The 21324-nt window shown below is 37.0% G+C and overlaps 1 protein-coding gene across 5 annotated transcripts in view; it reads right to left on the minus strand.

Annotated features, from left to right (window-relative positions):
• Positions 1–21324, minus strand: part of KLHL5 (kelch like family member 5) — a 54445-nt gene that overhangs the window by 23452 nt on the left and 9669 nt on the right. The window contains exons 1-4 of one of the 5 annotated variants that reach the window (XM_033059749.2): positions 14894–15387; positions 9400–9585; positions 2016–2152; positions 1052–1248 (exon numbers count right to left, since the gene is read on the minus strand). In XM_033059749.2, the coding sequence (XP_032915640.1) occupies positions 1052–1248; positions 2016–2152; positions 9400–9585; positions 14894–15270 (897 nt within the window). In that variant the 5' untranslated portion in view covers positions 15271–15387. Of the gene's footprint in view, positions 1–1051; positions 1249–2015; positions 2153–9399; positions 9586–14893; positions 15388–21324 lie in introns of those variants that run through there. The other 4 variants (XM_033059746.2, XM_033059745.2, XM_033059748.1 and 1 more) reach the window with 4 other exon arrangements.

The raw sequence follows: 21324 nt of genomic DNA on the forward strand, positions 1-21324 counted from the left end.
CATAATAAACTAAATTAATTTAAGCCAAGAAGAAGCAATATTTTTTATAAAATGGTTTTAAACCAGCAAAACCTAAGGCAGCAAGAGGAAGAGCCACGGATTTCTAATACTAATTACAAGACATAAATTACAACTCTTGGATCTAAGCCAATATCTTAATGGCAAGGTAATGCCATGACACACAAGCAAATTAAGTACTATCTTCATTCCCACATCTCTTCTGCAGTATCTACATGCCCTCATTCAGATCCCAAGAGCTTACTTAGGCAAAATTTCATCAACAAGTGAGCAAAATGCCTCACAAAACTACAAAGAGCAGATGAATTGACTTGCTTTAGAGACAGTTTTCCTGCATTCTTCTGATAACTTTATTAAAATACACTTGTGAGAAGAAAAAAAAGAACATTTTGTATTAAAATAAAAGGATGACTTTTAAGTAGATGAGGTTTACTTAAGTTGGTAGGTCTGAATTTATATGAGTTAATTCAACAATATAATTGGAAAATTTGTATTTAGTCACATATTACCTAGCCTAAGATTAAATTTCTTTGATGCCTGACATCCCATTGCTAAGTTATTAAGGATAATGCAGAATCTATATTGCTGAATGCCCACATTTATACCCCAAGTGTAACTTAGAACCTGATTACGCCAGTTCATTACAATAAAGGAACTCTACACTTCCATTTAGTAATGTGTAATTTTGGAACAGGTGATGGCAGCTTGCACACTGTGAAGGCTGTAGTTTTTGACTATCAGAAAGAAGAACAAGCTTTTGACATATTTTATTAAATGGATACCCCACAATCCCATTTTTGTTACAGGGAACCATTAATGCTTCCTTCCAGCACTAAACTTAGTGCACTTCCTTCCAGCTCTAAACCAGCAATCCTGCAGTTACTTTGTCCTTTTTTATCATGGGACCATATAAGCACTCTTGCTTGAAAACGATGAAGGTTTTCTGGGGGAAGAACATTAGTACTATATTTAGGAAAACATTCTGTATTTCCCTTACTCATTAAAGCAGATGATACTTAATGTAACAACATACCATAGTGTAATTGTGAGCCACCTTGTGCAAGTCCGTGCAACCCTGTGCATCAGCAAAAGATCGGATTCCAAGGCAATTGGAGGGATGAAGCTGCTTCATTAGGAATTTACAGCAGGCTTCTACAACCTGAGAGAGCTGAAGAAGGCAAGCTGTAGACAACAGGCACTCAATGTTATCTTCTTTTAATTCAAGGCGACCTAGTAACATCAAGAAGAAAAGCACATTAATTTTCTCTTATAATTTTACAAATTCCCTAAAACTCCAAGGCAACAGAATTATTTACAGATTACATGACAGAATAGGAGGCTTAGTAAACATCACCCTCAGCACTAGATAACTAATAGTTTTCAAAATTAGGATCTATAACGACGTAAGGAAAGGAAATCCTAACGAGATGCCTTTTTTGTCAGTCATGATACATTTAATAGATTCACATAATTTGTTAACTAACTGAATATAGTATTATCAGAGAAACTTTATCCTATCAGATTGTCTCAGGTAACAGCAGTGAGACCTAATTGCTGTCTACAGCTTTCTCAGCAGGGAAGGAGGGGCAGGCACTGATCTCCTCTCTCTGCTGACTGGTGACAGGACCCAAGGGAATGGTCTGAAGAGGTGTCAAGGGGTTAGGTTGGACATTAGGAAAAGATTCTTCCCCCAGAGGGTGACTGGGCACTGGATCAGGCTCCCCAGGCAAACGGTCACAGCACCAAGCCTGACAGAGTTCAAGAAGCACTTGGAAAACACTCTGGTGATCCAACAATCATTGGGATGTTCTGAGTAGGGTCGAGAGTAAGACTTTGAGAATCCTTGTAGGTTGCTTCCAACTCAGGATAGTCTACGATTTATTTTTATTTATTTATAAGAATTTAAATAATGTGAATAATTTGAAATCTAGTAACGGAATACAACAGTTAAATGAGGACAATTCATTAGATGAAATTCCCATTTCCACTTCAAATACCTGTATACGCATATTGAACCAGAGCCCACAATGCCTTTGGTTCCACACCTTCCATCTTGATTTCTTCCTGTCTTGCTTCCCTTACATCATTAGTGAACATTGCTGCAAAGTAGTCCGAAACAGAGGAGAGAACCAATCTGAGTACGACGTGCAGGAAAAAAGGAGAGAAACAGACAAGAAAAGAAAAATCCCTTAGTCAACCTAATGTTTGTTAATTTATGATTCATTGCTTTGCCCTTTGAAGAAACACTGTAGTGAGAAAAACATTTAAAAACTGACAAAGTGCTCCATGTCCTAGTTTCTCTCTATGAATAATGAAGTACAGATACTAAAACTACATTTGCTACTGATCTAAACCAAGTACCCTTTCAAAGCTCAATGACCTTTAATAGCCAACACAGACATAAACCCCCAAAATCCACATGAATTGGAAATGGAATATAAATATACATTACTTAAATAAAAATAAAATTGAATCAACTTTCATTTATATTGTGTTAGATACTTTTAAAAAGTGAAATAATTACTTACCAGTACTTTTCAAAGTGCTTTAAAATGCTTTTACTCTTGGTTCCAAATACACATTCAATTACTAATACTGATAACAAAGCTTGCCACAGTAAATGTAGAGATGATACAGAGTAATCTCTTTTGTGGGTATGTATTTAGCCTTTCTTAACAATCCTGGCTATTCTACAATACTGAGTAAGTAAACATGTTAGTGTACAATGGACATTTCTTTGGATTATGGAGAATAAAACAGTCACTGCAAATAAAAATGCCACTCTGCAAAATGTGGAAGAATTTTGATGTCCCAGCATGTGTTCAGAGACTGGGACAAAAGAGAAAAAATGATACGAGGCAGGAATACGAAACCTACCATACCTTTCAGGAGGAATAAGAGACCTCCAGGAACGGTCTTGTGGCTTGGACCAATTTTTGTGCTGTAGCCTTGTCCACAGGGAATTCAATATAAATACATGTGGTAGTGATCTATAAAAACAGCAAGCCCAAGAACCCAGCCTACTGAAAATACATTAAATAGTCCATATGCATACACTCAGTTAATCTAATACTTCAGGCAGTTAATGCTGTGCTGAATCATTATACTGGTGTGTTAAAATGGCAAAGGTCAGAAATCACAAAACAGAACAAAACTAATTGAAAAGGTGAGCACCGGTGCTTAGGGGAGGATTTACAGGTACATATACAAAGTAATGAAATACAAGGAGCTGTCTCTTAGTTAATTAACTGCAAAGTAATAAAATTTTGACTAATTAATTTCATAATACATTTTTCTTGTGAATTTTCTGAAGATTGACAATTAGGTCAGGTTTATAGGCTTACAGAAAAAAAGGGTAGTCCTTATTTTCTAGCTGCTGAGGCAACAGAGTAAAGTTATGGGAAAAAGATAAATTTTATTTTAACACCTTGAATTGAAGTTTTTTCAAAAGAAACAAAGTTCCGCTCTTTTAAAGAAAAATGAAATTCTGTCATTAAAATATGAAATTTATTCTGTGGCTAAGAAAAATTAGAACTTTCTGCCAAGGCAGGGCCCGGGCACCACTTCTAGGCATTTTAACCTCAGGTTTAATGACACCTGCATTTACAGTAATTTCATGACTATAAGGCGTACCCTTTTGACTAAAATTTTGGTCTGAACCCAGAAGTGCACTTTATAATCTGGTGTGCCTTATATAATGTACAAAGCTGCGAAATTTGCCAACCGAGAAGTGCGAGTTGTGAGCCGAGCCGCGAGGGGGGGCAGGAGCAGGTGGCCGTGGCTGGCAGGAGCCGCGTGGGGTGGGCAGGACCGGGCAGTCCCCGGCCAGCAGGAGCTGCACGGAGAGGGAGGGAGCGGGCGGCCCCAAGCCGCCCTGAACCGCAGCAACCCCGAGGTGCGAGTCATGGCAACCCCGAACCACGGTAGCCACGAGCTGCAGCTGCCCTGAGCCCCACCGCGCCAGCTGGGGGTGGGTGGGAGTGCCAGGGCCTGCCCACGGGGAGGATGCTTGGGGCTGTATTTAAAGGCTACACCAATCTGTGAAAAATGTTTGCAAACTGAACACGTGCCAGTAAACTCCACGATCACGGGATTCTGTTACTAATTCGTTACTTTGTTGTGCGTGGCAAGGATCTCCGCTGCAAAAAAATAGTGCGCCTTATAGTCCGGTGCGCCTTATATAATGTACAAAGTTGCGAAAACTGCCGACTCCCGGAGGTGCGCCTATAATCCAGTGCGCCTTATAGTCGTGAAATTACTGTAAATGAAAATACTGCCTCCCAGAGATCTATAGAAGTGAAGTAAATTAGAGAGTACAGTAAATTCACGAATACAAGCCGCACTGAGTATAAGCCACATCTCTGGGTGTTGGCAAATATTTCGTTTTTTGTCCATAAATAAGCCGCACCCGAGTATAAGCCGCTCTGTCGTTCGCAGCAAGGACCCACGTGCAACAAAGTTGCCAAATAGTAACAGAATGGTGGCAGGGCGGGGTTTACTGGCTCAGCTAAGGCTGTGCAGGCTCGGCCCGCTCGGGGCTGTTGACGGGGCCAGGTGGCCCAGCCCGGCGCTGCCGCTCGGCGGGGCCACTGGGGGCCAGCCGCCACTGCCACTGGGCTCGGTCACCACGGCCCGGCACTGCCCTGTGGTGGCAGGCAGGGACGGAGCCCCCTCAGCTCCCGCAGCAGCGGCGGCGGCGGGCGGGGACGGAGCCTCCCAGAGCCGTGGCAGGGGCGGCGCGGGGCTCCCCCGTCTCTCCCCCAGGTTGCGGCAGAGGAGGGAAGGAGGGAGCTCTCCCGCCTTTCTCCCCGCCCCCCGTGCTGCCTGCAGGCAGCCAGGCTCCACCCGCGGGGCAACAGAGTAGCAATTTGTAACAATCGCAAAATACCGACTTTGCAGCTGCTCGGCTCGGCACTCTGGCTGGCACTTCTGAGGTTGTAAATGTCAGAAAATTATTCACACATTAGCCGCTCCTGAGTATTAGCCGCATTTCCGGTTTAGGAGCAAAATCTTAGTCAAATTGGTGCGGCTTGTATTCGTGAAATTACTGTACATTCATGTAAGTATCAAGTGTGAATTTCTGCAACTGCTTTTGATTTTAGAATGAGATGACAAGATCAAATTTCTGTGTGCAAAACAGGGATTCTCAATGGAAGAGAAAGTGGCTTGAATAAACTAAGTATCTCTGCAGGCCCAATGCAGAATTTAAAAGGCAAAACAAGCAACTTCACATATTCACAGCTGGCAGTTCTGACTTAGAACTTCTACACAGAACAGTGCTTGAAAAAGAAATGTCTTCTGCAATGGAAAACAGAACTTAATACTTAGCTATATCACAGTTCGGGGGTTGTTTTTTTCTTTTCTTCTTCCCCTAACAGTGCAACTGGACCAGGTAGCTGCACTATTATTTAGAACACTGGACTGTACACATTTTAGCAATGACTGCAGAAGAACTGCCAAATAATAACATGAGGGCCCCAATGCCTTCTATCAGAAGTTTGATATCACAAAATTTCTCCCTGTAATTTCCAGACTCAAGAGTCCTCCAAAGGAAATTGACAGAAATGCAATCCATTTACTATTTCTGCAAATGTGCTCAGATCCATGAGGAGGTACACATGCTTCACTTTCCAGAGAGTGACTTGCATATGCTGGCAGAGGATGTGAAGTCCAGAAGTAGCTTAATACAGGTAATTTGAAAAAGCACAAATTATACTGAGAGCAGTTTTGTAATAATTTCACAATGAAAAGCCATAGAAGAGGTATCCACACTTTTCTCTTAATTCAAAAAACAGTTCTTTCAAAGAAAGGAATGGGATTAAAACATACAGTGATAGCACATCAAGATGACATTGAGCTAGGATAAAAGAAAACAAAGGCAGACTTTCAGCCAACTGACCTTTTCTTGTCTCATCTTTTTCCTATTAGTCAATAAAAATCAATTACTGCTATACACATGTGATTTGATATTCACTTGTCACTAAATACTGACAAAATCTGGGTATTTCAGTACATTTTTCTATTCCTACAGGAGGTGCCAAGGCTACTGATGTCTTTAACTTCAATGGTTTGTATTGATCCAAAATTAGAAAGATCTACCATAACAGCTTATCTTATTTTGAAGAGTTCTCCACTGAGAGCCAGTAAAATATGTGGCACACTTTAAAACCTGTACTTGTTGGAACTGCCACAAGCTGCATCATCCAGATAGTTTTCTATGTCACCAAAGCAATTACTATGTAAAATGATGACAGCTGCCAAACCTGGCAATTTACAGGTTTAGTATCTCCAAACCCATCTCACCTGACAGAATGAAGTGAAGCTGCTTAAGATCTGAAAGATAAAAGGGACTTTTCGTAGGCAGCTCATTGTTTGTGACTGTGTAACAGCTGAAAACTATCCTTGGAAACTCATATCAGCATTCACTGAAGTTGTAAGGTGATATAGAAGAGTTCAAGCTCTTTCAAATGAGCTTCCTAAACCCTAGAGTACATAAGGTTCCATTTGCCTTCTTTTCTTAAGTCCCATGTCTTTTGTATTTCCATCTTTCAGTGTCAACAGAAATACACACAATGGCTCTGCCCAGTGTGCTGATTAAAGGATGTGCAGCAGGCTTTAAATGCCCTCTGGGCAGGAATTTACACATATTTCCCTTTTCTTACATGAATGTTCTAATCAGTGGGTTATCACCAAACAAAACAAGCTTTTATTATGGATATAGCAATTAGCTGAATGTAATAAATATGAACATAATAAATGGTAGACATCTGAAATTGCAGTGGACACAAAATAAACACCTGCTATGAAAAGCTTAATTAAATTAATTAAATCAAAGCATCGAAAATTTCTTTATGGAACTGCAAGCTGAAGGGGTGGGAATATAACAAATTTCTTCCTAGTGGAGAATGGTCCCCTTTTCCTACTTGCTTCTTGACCTTGCAAATAAGTTTTTAGCTATAATTTCAGGACAGAAAAAGAAGATAAACGCTTTTGGAACAATAGGGAATGCCATATTCAGAAAAGTCATGACTATAAGTGATGCTTTTATTTGTAGTAGACTCACAGCCTGAATTCTTTGAACAGATACAAAACCTCTCAGAATTTCACAATAATGTATTACCTGCACTTATTACCAAGGTAGACACCAAACTCAATGTCTCTTTTCTCTAAAAATATATATCATGCAGTTCACAACACTCAATAAAAGTAGAAACTGGTAATCTAAAAAATATAGAAATTATTAAAAATACCAGGTTCAAAACAGAAAATCTGAATACTCTCTTTATATATGAGTGTCATTAATATTAATAATGAAAAATGTTTTTTCTTACCAGCCCTATGTGACCACATACTATGAAAAACTCCTTTCTTTCTTATGAAAAAACAATGGAAAAAAACCTGTCCAGTGTAAGTGAACTTTCTATTTTCTTACTCATCTTAGAATGCCGAGCTATTAAGCTAAGATCTACTTGATACGTATTCTGTTGCTTATTAAGTCTAAAGACAAAATAATCACTGGTGTTCTGAAATGCCCCAACTGATCTAGTCAATACTAAAGAACTCAGAACTTGTATGAAGGCAGCAAAAAATACTACAGAAGTTTTTTCTTACAATTCTGACTACTATGAGTACATAAAGGCAGTAATCTTATTGAATTTCTATAAAATTTAAATGAAATTCCAGATTTCCATATTTATCTTTCCCACTATGCAAAGATTCCATTTTCAGTAAGATACTTTGGATCTACTGAGATTAGCACTGTAGTTATTGCTATACTTCTCTGTGAAAACAAAACAGAACTTATTATGCAAAAGGTAAAGCTTCTTTTTAAGTTGCTCCAACATTATGAAGTGAACAAGGTACAGTCCCAAGCCTCCCACCTCCTGCTGCAAGCACAAAGTGTGCTTCTTTGGCTTTAACTTTCATGTGTATTTAACACACAATATACCAACTACAGCAAGATGTTTCTCCTCAGAGGATAAGTCCAAAGTAAATAACACGTAGCAGCGTATGTCTCATGCACTACAGAAATAGATACAGTAGCAGAAACTGCAGAAGCGGAGTCAGTTCCCTAAATAAGTGAGAAACAAGTGTGAACAACATTAAAGGACTTTTTATCATGTTGTTTATCCGTTCATTTCACTGAAAAGAGAATCTTGCAGCCCTTACAAGATATTCATGGCTGTCCTCTGCACCCTTTCTGCTCATTTTTAACTATTACATAAGCCACAGTCCAAACATACATTGCAAAGGGGTTACCTTGGCTCCGTAAGGAAGTAAAATTATTTTCTTATTATAATCACTATTTTTTTCCTGTTTACACCACTCTGAAGTTTTTTGACCTAAACTACTTGAGCATGTGCTCACTAGGGATGTGTGCATTCCCTGTTTTCATCTGAGTCACTCTCTTTACAGGGACAGTTAGTTTAGTAATTAATTTGAACATTTCATAAAACAAAGTCTCTGAGAACAACAGCAAGCTATGGTCTAAAAGCCTCCCTGATTTTCAAGTCAGTTCCCATCCCCATGCTGTCATACCCTCAGCTGAGTCAGCACACAGTGTGTGGATAATATTTGAAAAAAAGCAGAAATCTGGCTTTTTAAGGAAAGTACCAACTCCAAACCAGCAACCTCTTCCCATCTTTTTATTACTATTACAGCACTGAGCTGTAGTTTCACTGTGGGAGTAGGAATGAGGAATGGAAAACAAGAATGCTTCAGGATGCTATTTCTATTATACACTGCAACTTAGGAAACTACAGCTTAATTATCCCTAGGTTCCTGTTCAAACTACAAATTCTGTGCATTAAATACAGTAATGTGCTTCAGTTACACATGCCCGCATTTTGCAATCTTTGGTATTTTCCTAGCTTTTAAGTGGCATATACATGATGACAGAGAGGGTGACAATTGAACTAATTTAGACATCTAATACTGGCAGTGTTCAGAAGTCTCCTATCAAAGGAATCTTCTTACTATGGCAGCAAAAAGAAGACCATCCTTATTGTTAATTGTGACTCTGGTAACATAATTGCTAGTGCAAAGAAAAATTAAATCTAAGAAAGAAATTTTACACCATTCTATGGTAAAGAAACCACTACAACTTATAATATTCTGGGAGTGTATTTGGGGGGTTTAATTTTGTTATGCAAATATCGTAAGTTAACTTTGAAACAAAAAGAACATGATTTTTTCTTTATTCTGTATTGCACACAACAGACAAACTAACTTTTCATTTCCAAATAAATGTCAAAAAAATACACATTTAAAGTATTCTAAAATGTTAAGGATGTTCTGACTTTTTTTAACAAAATATGGGACACACTTTGAAGGTGCATTTGTAATTAATTATTAAGTTATTTCAAATTATAATAAACTTACCTGTGAGCTGGAATTCTACGATCACCAGCAACTAACACCACATCACACAGCTGATTGTGCCTAAGATAATTCTCCATCTTTTTAAAAGTTTGTTCAGCATGGTTGAGAGCCTGAAAAAATTCATCTGAGGTACAGGGCTCCATTGTTTGACAAGATAATAAGATGTGACTGCTGTCAGAGGTTCTGCTGAAGACAATAACAGAAATTTTAGTTTACACAATATTCAGGTGAAATTTTATCTACAAAGGATAAAATAAAAATCCCATGTGATTTTAAAGTTAATATGCATGATTTGTTTTAATATATATTCCCTTGCTATTTTACTTTTCTTCATATTAATATTTTCTTTCTCCCTCCAAACTTAGTCTAGACCCTTGTGAAAAATGTATGATCATTTAATGTTGTAATCTTCAGCTAAGAGACACACAGAGATTGGTCCAGCAATTGTATCTGCAGTGCTGTCAGATGGTTAAGGAAGAACATCCACCAAGACCCTGCAAAATGAAAAAGTAACGGAAGGATGGCAATAATGGACCAAATCCCTCCCTGCCACTTATGTTTCACTCTTAGTCCAAGATGGCTAGAACAAAACCCAGCTAGTAAAGGCATATGGGCATGCAGGGGAAAAAAACCACAAAGAAACACATTGATACACCACCACTCCTATTGCACTCCTTGTGTCTGATAAGAGATCTAGCACATCAGAAGTCAACTGAAGTGAAAAGCAAGGAGGGATGGGGAAAAATTATTCCTCTCTGTATACACAAACACAGAAGATTGGGGAAAAAACAGGAATAGAGAAAATGTAAAAGGAATGCATGGGCCTAGGAGATAAAGGAAATTAATCCTAATCATGTACACAGTGAAAAGCATGTTTTCTTGCTCACAGTTCTTTAAATGACTACTACTTAGTTTTCAACAATGCAGGCAACATCTAAAGTACTCTGGATCTAACACAACATTTGGAAGGATGTGGTTTCACAGAATTTGCATCCCAACCCCTGCTTCCACAAAAATGTCATGAACGGAACAGCATGCCAGGGGCTAAATCCACCATGAAACTTGTTGCACTCTTTGGTGTAGGATACTCATTACTCATTTCAAGACAGAGCTCCTCAAAACCAAAGTCTAAATTTCCAAGAGATTTTCTGTAAAGGGGATCTTTGTGGTTTGGTCTTAGGTTTTGTTGTACGTTTCAGTTTTGGGGTTTTTTTGCATGTACCCAGGAAGCTAAAAAAGTCAAGCAGTTTGGTACTTAATTCAGAGCTGAATCTAGTAATGGATCTAGAAATGAGATACCTGCCTAGTGATTTCCCTTGGGGGACTTTATGTTAAATGTTCTCGCTGAAGCTGTGGTTAGCCATTTGTTTATGTGTCAACTTCATCCCTGCTCCCCATATCCCACCAGTCACTTGTTCTGCTTCACCACAAACCGTCTGACTGACTGGAACAAGTATTCTTTGTGGCCCTTTTAGAAACCGAAAGATGTAACCATGTAACCATGGGCGACATTATGTTGGTGAGCTGGTGACATTCTCAAGGGAATGAGCAAGAAGTATTCAGTTAAAGCAACTCTTTAACGAGCAGCCCTGGAAAACAAAAACAGAAGTGGAAAGAGTAGGCTGCTGGTCAACACACAATACTTAGGAAATTATTCTCTATCTCCATATCACATTTTAGCACATTCTCAATTGGGTTAATATGTTGTGAATTTTTTCTGGTTTCTTGGGTTGTTTGTTTGAACTATATTTTAATCTGCATTTCTCAAAGTAACTCCATTAATAATAATTTTTTAAAATTACATGCTATCAGGATTTTATTTGAATTACAACCTTACAAAGTGTTTTGCAGATAGAATGGAAGAAACAATAAAGGAAAAAGCTTCCAAAGCCAGCACTCACAGGAGCTACTGTCAGCCTTAAAACTGCACACGTTTTCCACGCACAACTCAGTCATCACTCTCATTCAATATGGAAAAATAATTGCAGTGGTGTCTGTTTTTCAGTACCCACAATAAAGCATAAATTCAGGACACAACAGAGTCAAGCCTAGTTCTTCCCCTCATCTAAAGATGTTCAATCTCATACCTGTCCTCTAGGTAACTTACAAACCATTTTCCGTAATGAAGGAACAGGAGAGGGAAAGAAAGACCAAGGTTCAGTGGTCCATAAAGAGAATATGAAAGAAAATAACACTTCAAAAGATATTTGTGCCTGTTACCCTGGGACTGGATATGAAAAATTTAAATTTAAATGCCTCTCCTTCCACAAACTGTTTAATGAATCTTTTTCTAGTTCCATTTGCCACAGAAATGGCAACCTGGGAGAAATCTTAAAGAACTTACAGCCTGAAGGGTCAGTGAGTCTGAGGTGAAAGAAAAGACATATCAAAAGGATTCTGTAGCATGAAAACTCAGGGTGGGGAGGCAGATTTAGATTGGAAGTTACAGCGTACTAACTCCCAGACTCATCATACAGCACAATACTGCAGAGCTACTACCACCCAGTACATTCAGACTTCGTCTTTACAGACATTTTACTAAACTGTTCAAGGTCAGCACACAGCTGACGAATTCTGGAATCCTGCTTGTATTTAATATTCAAATATAAATATCCATTTTATATTATATTTTAATACATTACCCTATTTCAATCTACAGTAAAGTAATTCCAGTATTTTAATGCATGCCTGGATTAAATTAACCAGATACAACATTTTGCACGGGTATGCTCTAGGTATTTTCAGCTTTATGAAAACCACCATGCCTTTGAGGTCTGCAGATTGCAGCTAAAGCACCACAAAAAAAAGTTAAGAAAAACCATACTAGTGCTAATAGGCTTACACTTTCTATATAAGCGTCTGCACAGCTGTTGGTGAATTCATAAAAGTGTACAAATCTAAAAGGATCATCATTGCCTCAGGGATGCAGCACAGTTAAGAAACAGCAGCAATAGAGGAAATTTAGGAGATGAAAATCTGCAGAAGAATTCAAAACTCACCGTCCCAGTAAACAACCATTCAAGCTAATGCTGGTTACAAATGACAAATACGAGTATCATGTAAACAGTATTTCAGTTGACTAGCTCTGATTCTTGAATCTGAATAATCTGTGTGCATCTCAGACGCAACCATAAAACTAATTTGACAGCAGGTCTCCTCTAAATAAATCACATAATGATCTAAATGATATCATAATGACAAAGATCTGATCTAAATGCTTCTCTACTTGTGAGAAGGCAAAGAGGAAGGACTTGATACAAACAAAGCAGTAGAGCTGCTTCTGTTACCTCCTGTTTTTAGGGCTTGTAACTGGGCAGTAAGTTACAGAGGACAACAGAAGTAAGGAAACTCTGTAGCTTCTACAAAAGGTTTTTTAAAAGGACATTTTAATGCACACAATTTATTTGTAAAGGAGGTAACAGGGTTCACATATGGGAAAAAATGTTCTTTAAAAACTACATAGATTAAAGTGTTGGTATGGGGTTGTTTTCCTTAAGTCAACACAAAAGAAGCCATATTTTAGACTACAAAGAAAAAGCATTTAATTAAGTTCTTAATATCAGAAAAACTCCAGGTGTTAGGCAGAATTATGTAGTCTGCCCAAGAGCTTATACATTCTTAACAAATGAACTGAACAAAACATGGTTTAAGTAGTTTCCCCATAAGACAGGGATAACAATAGAAAGCAAGTTCCTACATTGCCATTAGTTATATATTAAATTGTACTGACACTGAACTCAAAATTTACCTAAATTGTTTATTTTAAAGTATATAAGTAAACATTAGCATGAATTAGAAGGCAGTAACAGAGATACAAAACCCTCTACATGCTATACATGATTAAGCACATAATTTAAAAGATACTTTTAATTTACTAAGTTCAAATCCTTCATGCATTTTCTCTAGTATACAACTGTCTGCAAAAAACCAAAAAAAACCCCAATAAACCAAGACTTTTTAAAAACTCCTAAATAAATATATGCAGTTCTCCAATTCTACAAAGTAACAAATTAGTTTTGCCATAATTCTCTTATAATTCAGACCAAATTTTGTAACATTTTAAATCTACACGTTTATAGTTTAAAATTACTTTTTTTTCCCCCTACAGTGATTGCCTTGCTATGAAGAGAATATCATACCTGGGGTTAGGCTGCAAGTAAAACTTTCCCATCACAAATATACGTTGCCGAAATAGAAGGTGATGTTATACCTGTATCATATCCAATTATATAGCTATTTAAAAATGCACATCTGAATGTCATTTAAAATGGGATCTCTTCAGAGGTATGTTACTTGCAGCTACATAGTTGTTGCAGCACAGTGAGACTGTTATGATGCAGCAGTATGTAGGATTTCCTTTCCCAGTAATTCTAGTATTTTGACATGTGGTGATAAAAGCAAATACACTATGTTCACTTCTAAGCAATTTTTCTCTTCTTCCTTTCTTTGAATCTTTAAAGGTCATATACACAATAATCAGTTTTTATATTACGGATTACTTTGCCTTTCCGCTAAATTGATTCTTCTCCTAAGGAATGAAAACCACTAAGCTGCTATAAGTAGATTGATCTGTCCTTAATAGCCCTTATTAAACAGGGGACCCTTTTAGGTAACCACACTTTCTGAAATGTCACATCAGTGCAAAGCCATCTTAAAAGCAAGAAAGCAAACATAAAATTTTCTGAAATGGTAAGCTATTACGCACTACATGAACTACAAAACAGGAAAAATACTTCTAGAGAAGAATGACTGACTTATGCAGTAAATGAAATAAATTAATTTAACTGATATTTTACAAGACAGGTTATTAACTTGCCTAATTCACAGCAACTGGTAAACAATTTTCATTCAAGAACAAGTTTTACAGTTCCATCTTTAGTAACGACGTGTAAGAAAAGAATACTAAAACATCTTTATAGATGTAATAGAAACATTTTTTCTTTTTATGCCAGATGCAGAGCTTAATAAAAACAAATGGTTGCTGCAATCACTTTAAAGTACAAATTGATTGACTTTCAATAGATGTAATTTTTTTCTTTAATTTATAGTGGAAGTATTTTTTACAGTTCATTCTCCATCTTCCATAGACATACACGGAAACATGAGGTCAGAATCAGAAGAACTTACATTTTCATAATCATCTCCTAACTGACATAATTAAACAACCAGTATCACTTAAAAATATTGTAGAAAGCATTCTGTAACATTACCATGTAATGGACAGTACCTTGCTCATACCAGCATGTACTAGTACACTGTTTAAAACACAAGCACATCCATGTTTGCGGTTTGTTTATGCCCCACTGACTGCCTTTTAAAAAGGTCCTAGTAAACACATAGAACCTGATTATAACTAATATTCTGTTTCTGATGCACAATAACTGCTAGGTTTCTGAAACATTTTAGTTCAGAACAAAGGCTAGCCTACATATGCATGCTAACTACAAACATTAAATGAAAACACATTTCTCACAATAAGAAAGTAATAATTAACCTGCACGAGCTGCTGTCCGATTCATTTCCTTCTTCACTTGCTCTATCATCTGTTTCTTGTCTGTCAAGCCAACGTGCACCTCCACAGTCTTCTGCTGAGAATTCAAATGTAGGGATTTCTGAGGTGGATGCCATTGGCCAAAGAGGTGAATTCTGAAAATCCTGTTGGCTGGACCTTCTGTAACCAACTGATGTTAAAGGTAAGTTACCCGAATCTAAAAACTTTGTGCCATCAGTTGTTACATTTTGTCCTCCATTCCAGAAGTCTCCCTGATGGTTTTCAATTGCGGAGTTAGGGGCTGATGCCTGATGACCAAACCACCTCCATCTGATTTTCAAAATCTGCTTCACGTCAAACTCTTTACGAGAACCAGACATTCTTAGTGAAAGCCAGCGATCGTCTAGGCAACAGGGTAAGAAGCAGCGCACATAAAAGAAGATTTGTGCACCCAACCAAGACAAGAGAAACACATGCTCTGCCTGTCTGTGGCAAGCAGATTTTCTACAGAAGGAGGGGAAAAAGCATTGCAATCACACAAAAAAGGCTTCTTTAACGGTATGCCCTTTGAATATAAACAAAAGGCAACAGACAGTGAAAAACACTGACATAAAAGAGGAGGTGAAACAATCACCTCCATCAGAAAAAATGCTAATCACTTCACCCTAAAGGCACTGAGGCTGTTTCTGTTGCTGCCTCTGACCATTAGGTTTCAAAAACACTAAACAATATTCATTAAAGGCCTTTCAAGAGCTAAATACCACCCCCTTTTCTTAAACCACAAATGACAGCAAACACAATTCTTATACTGCATCTTACAATCTGTTTCTCATTCTGTTAACTCTTGCTACTACAGAGGAGGAAAAACTGCAAAACTCAAATTTAATTCCTTCTACACTGCTAAAAAATAAATTTACAGAGAAGAATTAAAACCAACCCAAAGATAACTGATTATGCTGGGGAGAAACTGAACTGTAAATAATTCTTTTTTCCCATTACAGGACATGAACTAACTTAAAAAGAACAAGAACAGCCTCGGAAGGCTCAAGGGACTAGTAGTGGAGGCCATAGAGCCTTTCATCTTGATGCGCTTTGACTAAAATCTAGGTCTGCAGTAACTGAAAATTTCTATCTGAAATGAGCTAATGATTTCCATTCATTTATACATCACTAAAACAGAAAGCAACAAAAAGCCAATCGGTCACTGCAAGACACCAGACAAACCCCTGCAAAATAAACAACATAAGATGACTGCTCAAAAAGCTTCTTTCTAATCATATACTATCAGCTGTTCCACATCACATTAGAAGTACTGTGATGGAAACAGTGAAAAAGAGAGATGCATGCTTTTGAGACAGAACTCCCTCTAGGATTGGTAATTTACATAACATCTTAAAATATCCAGCAAAAGTTTTTACTCAAATAAGAAACAGAAAGCCTAAAGCACAAAATACATGATGACCAATTTACAGCTCCCATGAAAACCAGCCTATGTCCTCTCTGACATAGGAAGCTAGTTAGGTATAAAATGCTGAAGTTAATTTCAGTCTCATGTAAATAGTAAGAACAATTTTAGAACAATAAAGAGGCACTGGATTTTATCAGTCCTTGATACACGGGTCTGTGTTTTCAGACTTTACGACTCAGTCTGTCTAACTGTCCAGGATACACATGCGACAAATTTACAAGAAGGGTTTCTGTACTACCCTACAGTTTTCATCAAAAGTGAAAGCCATCTCTCTCAGATGAACATGATGAACTCCAAAATATGGAATCTTGTAATTAGGATACCCGCATTATTCTTTAAAACAGGCTATATGCAGAGTCCACACGAAAACTTAAACAATGCCAAATTTTACCACCCCAAACCCAAACACTGTTTCAAACTCAGTGCCAGGAGAATATCATGCTATTTTCTGAGGAAACACAATGCTGAAAGTGCTAGCTGTAACCTGGAAAGCTCACCCATCATTGCTCAGAGCACAGTTGTTTATCTAAGTGCTTCTCACAAATGCTAGCAAAAGCTCATTTCTACAGGAACTGCATTCCAGCTGTTACAAAAAAAAAATGCATTTCAGAGTGTGTATCCTGCTGGCATCCTGGCCTACCAGAAGCCAAACACTGAGACCTTTGCAGCATATCCACAAAACAGCAGAAGATGTGTTGGATGCAGGATGATTAAGGAGGTAAATCTATAAAGCTCTTACCATCTTTCCTGGGGATTTAATTTTAACACTGAAAGACAAGGAAATATTTTAAGAAAGAATATAATATATATTTAATATATTAGCATGATAACTGTATGGATGCTTAACCAAAATGATATGACATGCAGACCCCACTCATCTTGTACATATACAGCTAATTATTAAATGCTTAACTGTAGTGTTCAAATACCATCATATGTGTAACTGCAAGTTGAGTGAAACTGGAGTAAGGCTTAAGAAGTAAAAACAAAATGGCATCTTTTTATTTATCCTCTCTTTCTGTTTTGCATTGGTATTCATTGAGGGTGAAGAAATAGAACAAGCAACTGGTGTATTTGTTAATGTTCATCAAACCAGCAATATTTTAATTATCCATTTAACTATAAAAAGTAAGCTTTAAATACCTTTATTTCTGCTGGTACGGTAAATCCATCATATATAAGGAGTGACCTGGATTCTCATTCTTGTATAACAGACTCATTTAAAATTCAAGCTGTCCCAGTACAAGTCTACTAAGACAGTGGCAGATTTGCGATTCTAGTGCTTTTTCAGCACTTTTCATTGATTTACTGGCAAGACCAGCCCAATTACTGCTTTTCTTTGGCTGTGAAGCTATGGGCTCAAACAGAGATTACAAAACAAAATGTGCTGTGGTTTTAACAGACCAAACCACAAAACTGTTTTCTATTCTCTTTTATTTTTCTAGATTAAAGAAACTCTTGCTCCTCTACACTGTCTCAAAATTACAGCTCTAAGAATGACTGCATAAATATCTAAAATATTTCGCTGTTTCATAGGATCATTTGTATTATAGATGACAAGATAAGACAAGTGCCAGTTAATTCTTCAATTTAAATTGACAGTATTCCTCAGAAATAAATGAGGGTCTCTTCTTCTGGACAATCTTTGTTACTATGAATAATGTCATACATTTTATCAGATCCCCAGCCAAGAGTTAACAGACTTTTGAGGAGATGTCAAACAATGGACTGTTAGGACTTCCACTGACTAGGATCACCCAGACTTCATCACTGACATCTCATTTGGTGATTGGCACTCACAAAGCCAAATGCCCCCCCTCTATGGCCTCCCATCAAACATCCTTCTAAGGTACTAACACATTTCTGAGAAAACTGCTAAAACCCATCATAGTCAAACACATTATACAGAGACTTGGTAAGGATTCTGAAATATTTTTCATCTACTAAGGCAAAAGTTTGCATTTATTGAGAAAACAAAAGTGCTTATATCCATTTCTTCTGACCTGGGGCACTGTTGCAGTTTCTATTTTGTGGTGAATCAAAATAACATTTCAAATATAAGTACACTGTCACCTTTGAGAACATAGTTCTGTTCATATTAATGAGGTTGTGTAACCTAACACTGAAAACAATTTTGAGAACTCTGATTTTTAATTGAACAGATTGATATTCTGTCAAGTGGAACACCTGAACATTTAAGCACAGCATTCTCTCACATAAAGAGCTTCACAAAGCTATAAATCCCTGCAGCTAGCAGTGGGGGACAGTTTCCCAGATTCTGGCTTGTGAACAAAAAGCAACATCTAAATAAATGCTGTATATTAAATCTGCAACTGTGTAAATAGGTAACACCAAGAAGATAGCACGACAGCTTTAGAAACTGCCCTTTTAAAATTCTTCAGACAGTTTATCTGCATAGAGATAAAAACCTTTTCTTTTTACTAACCAAAAAATTTACTACACTGATATTCTCTGATATTATATACAAGAGCCTAGTGCTTTTGTTTATTGTGATTTTTCCTTTTTCTTGCCAAAGGAAATTAGTCAAGTTTTCAAATAAACAAACATGTATATGGAATACTTTTTGGAGGTACTTTTAAGATTTACATTTCAACACTACTTTTCATAGTAACATTTTTTATGTCACTGCTATAATTTGGCTCCAAAACCTTTCACCACTCAACTTCAAGGGAATTCAGATATAAAATCTTCAACGTATTCAGTGTGCCAAACGAATTTTAAAATGGACCACAAAAGCTCAGATAGTCCTGAGAAGATATTAATGATCTTTTTAAAGTGCCAATTAAGAATATAAATGTCCAAATAATTACATAGAGTTTCTGTTGTGACTGCAAGAGTTGTTTTTAGAAAAAATACTGCTTAACAAAAGCATTAAATATAAAAAGATAAGTTTTAGACACAACTATACTCACTAAGATGTGAAAAAGTAGTATTGTCAATGTTTAGTCATCCTAGACATGTATTTGAAAACATAAGAAAGGTTCACTGACCATAAGATGCTCATCAATTAATCAAATACATAATTACTGCATTAAAAGGCATTCCAAATTTAATATCTTTTAAAACGGGATTTCCAAACTTTAAAATATTAATTTGAGGCCTTAAAACAAGTGCTCAAAGAAAACTGCTAGAAAACTTCAAACTGCAATTCTGCTTATAACTATACTTATGTTAGAAGAAGTGTTAAATATTTACTTTCTTTTTTCTTCCCCATTCCTGTTCCAGATCCAAAGTTACAGAAATAGCTCCACAAAGATTTCAGGAAGATTGCTACATTAATGCTTTATGATTCTATGAAACAATAAACACTTCCTATCCCAAAGTTTTATATAGATGCAAACACTTCTGGTTCACAGTTATGTGAAAAGTGCCTTGCATCAGCAGCTATGGCACAGTTCATTCAGGAGAAAGAGAGGAAAGCATCCTACAGCTACTGACTTTATGTACTTAAATTCATTGCTCTGACTGGCAGAAATGAGTTGTAGCCAAATTACTGGTACTTCATTACAACTTTCTGCCATTTTGAATTGTACATTTCCCTTGAAACACAAGGGAGTGGTCAGCTTAACAAGAACACGAAAAGACCTGTACAGAACAACAGCCTGATTTGCTCTTTATTTTATTCAGCTAAGGGTGGGATGGGGAACAAGAGAGATTTCCACATGTAATACAACATTACTCTGTTAGACCCAAGCTCAAATATCATACTGGTTCACATACAACAGAAGTCGAGATTCAAGACATTTGTATTTCTTTAAGATGAAAACATTAATATTGCTTCATTCAATTAATAATGAAGCATCATCAGGGACTGCACCATCTACAAGTAAAGCCATAGTGTAGATCTATTCTTAAGTAAACAGCACAGAAAGCTTATTCACTCTCAAAAAACGAGCACTCCAATCCATCAGGTCAGATGTTGTTTTTAAGTTAAAACTTACTTGTAATACAAAATGGACAATGCTGTGAAGGGCCAGTCCTTTAAAACACAGAACCACTTTTCTGTACTAAAAGGGTCAAGTAGCAACACACAAAATGAAAACAAGCAAAAGATTCCCAGTTCATCCCCTCCAGGAATACTGGTAGCACCAATTTTCATGGAAACAAGATAGACATCAATTTAGAAATGGTAATATTCCAGCACAAATCATCTCCTTTAGAAATGTCACTGTTAAGAAAGAGTGGTAGAAAAACACCACTGCAGACTTTTGAAGATGCCCTCCTGAAAATAATGCCATTCATTAGAACCAGTTTAGGAAGGTATTGCTCAATAAAGTTACAAAAGACCATAAAGGACAGATTGAAACATTGAGGCAAACAAAAAAATAAAACAAGGAGATAGTTTCCTTCCATAGGCAGATCTGCTGGGCAAAATAGAGACAATATTTTAACATTTTTCCAACAGAAGTAGTGTTATTTCACCATGAAGTATTCAGATTTCCTCAAATATCCACAGAAAAATGGGTAAATGATAACACTACCAACATGGTCAACAGCACAGTGGATGTTTACTTGGTAAAATATGACAAGCATTCACCGTTCTACATTAAGCACCATATAAAAATCCACCAGGTTACGACACATTAAAAAAACAGTGAAGAAGCAGATTTGCAAGTGATTAGGTAATGCAACATAGTACTCCATGCCAGACTACACAAACTTCTAAGAAAAATACATAGAGGTCTGTGGGCAAAAAGTTTACACTGTATTTAAATGCCAAGCTATGCAATGCCACAGCTACTGAAGCAAAGCATTTCAAGACATGGACTTAAGTATTCTAAATTAATTATTTAACACAAAAAACACCTCAAGAGACTTCTTTCTCTCTCAGTGAGGACTTCTGTTTAATTAGCAGCTTTAGTGAAGCCCACCCTCCAACTGAAACTTTAAGTTGTATAAGAGATAATATATGAGGATATCATCATACCTTATTACATATTTCTAA

This window comes from Catharus ustulatus, chromosome 5 (assembly GCF_009819885.2).
Source record: "Catharus ustulatus isolate bCatUst1 chromosome 5, bCatUst1.pri.v2, whole genome shotgun sequence".
Classification (NCBI taxonomy): Eukaryota; Metazoa; Chordata; class Aves; order Passeriformes; family Turdidae; genus Catharus; species Catharus ustulatus.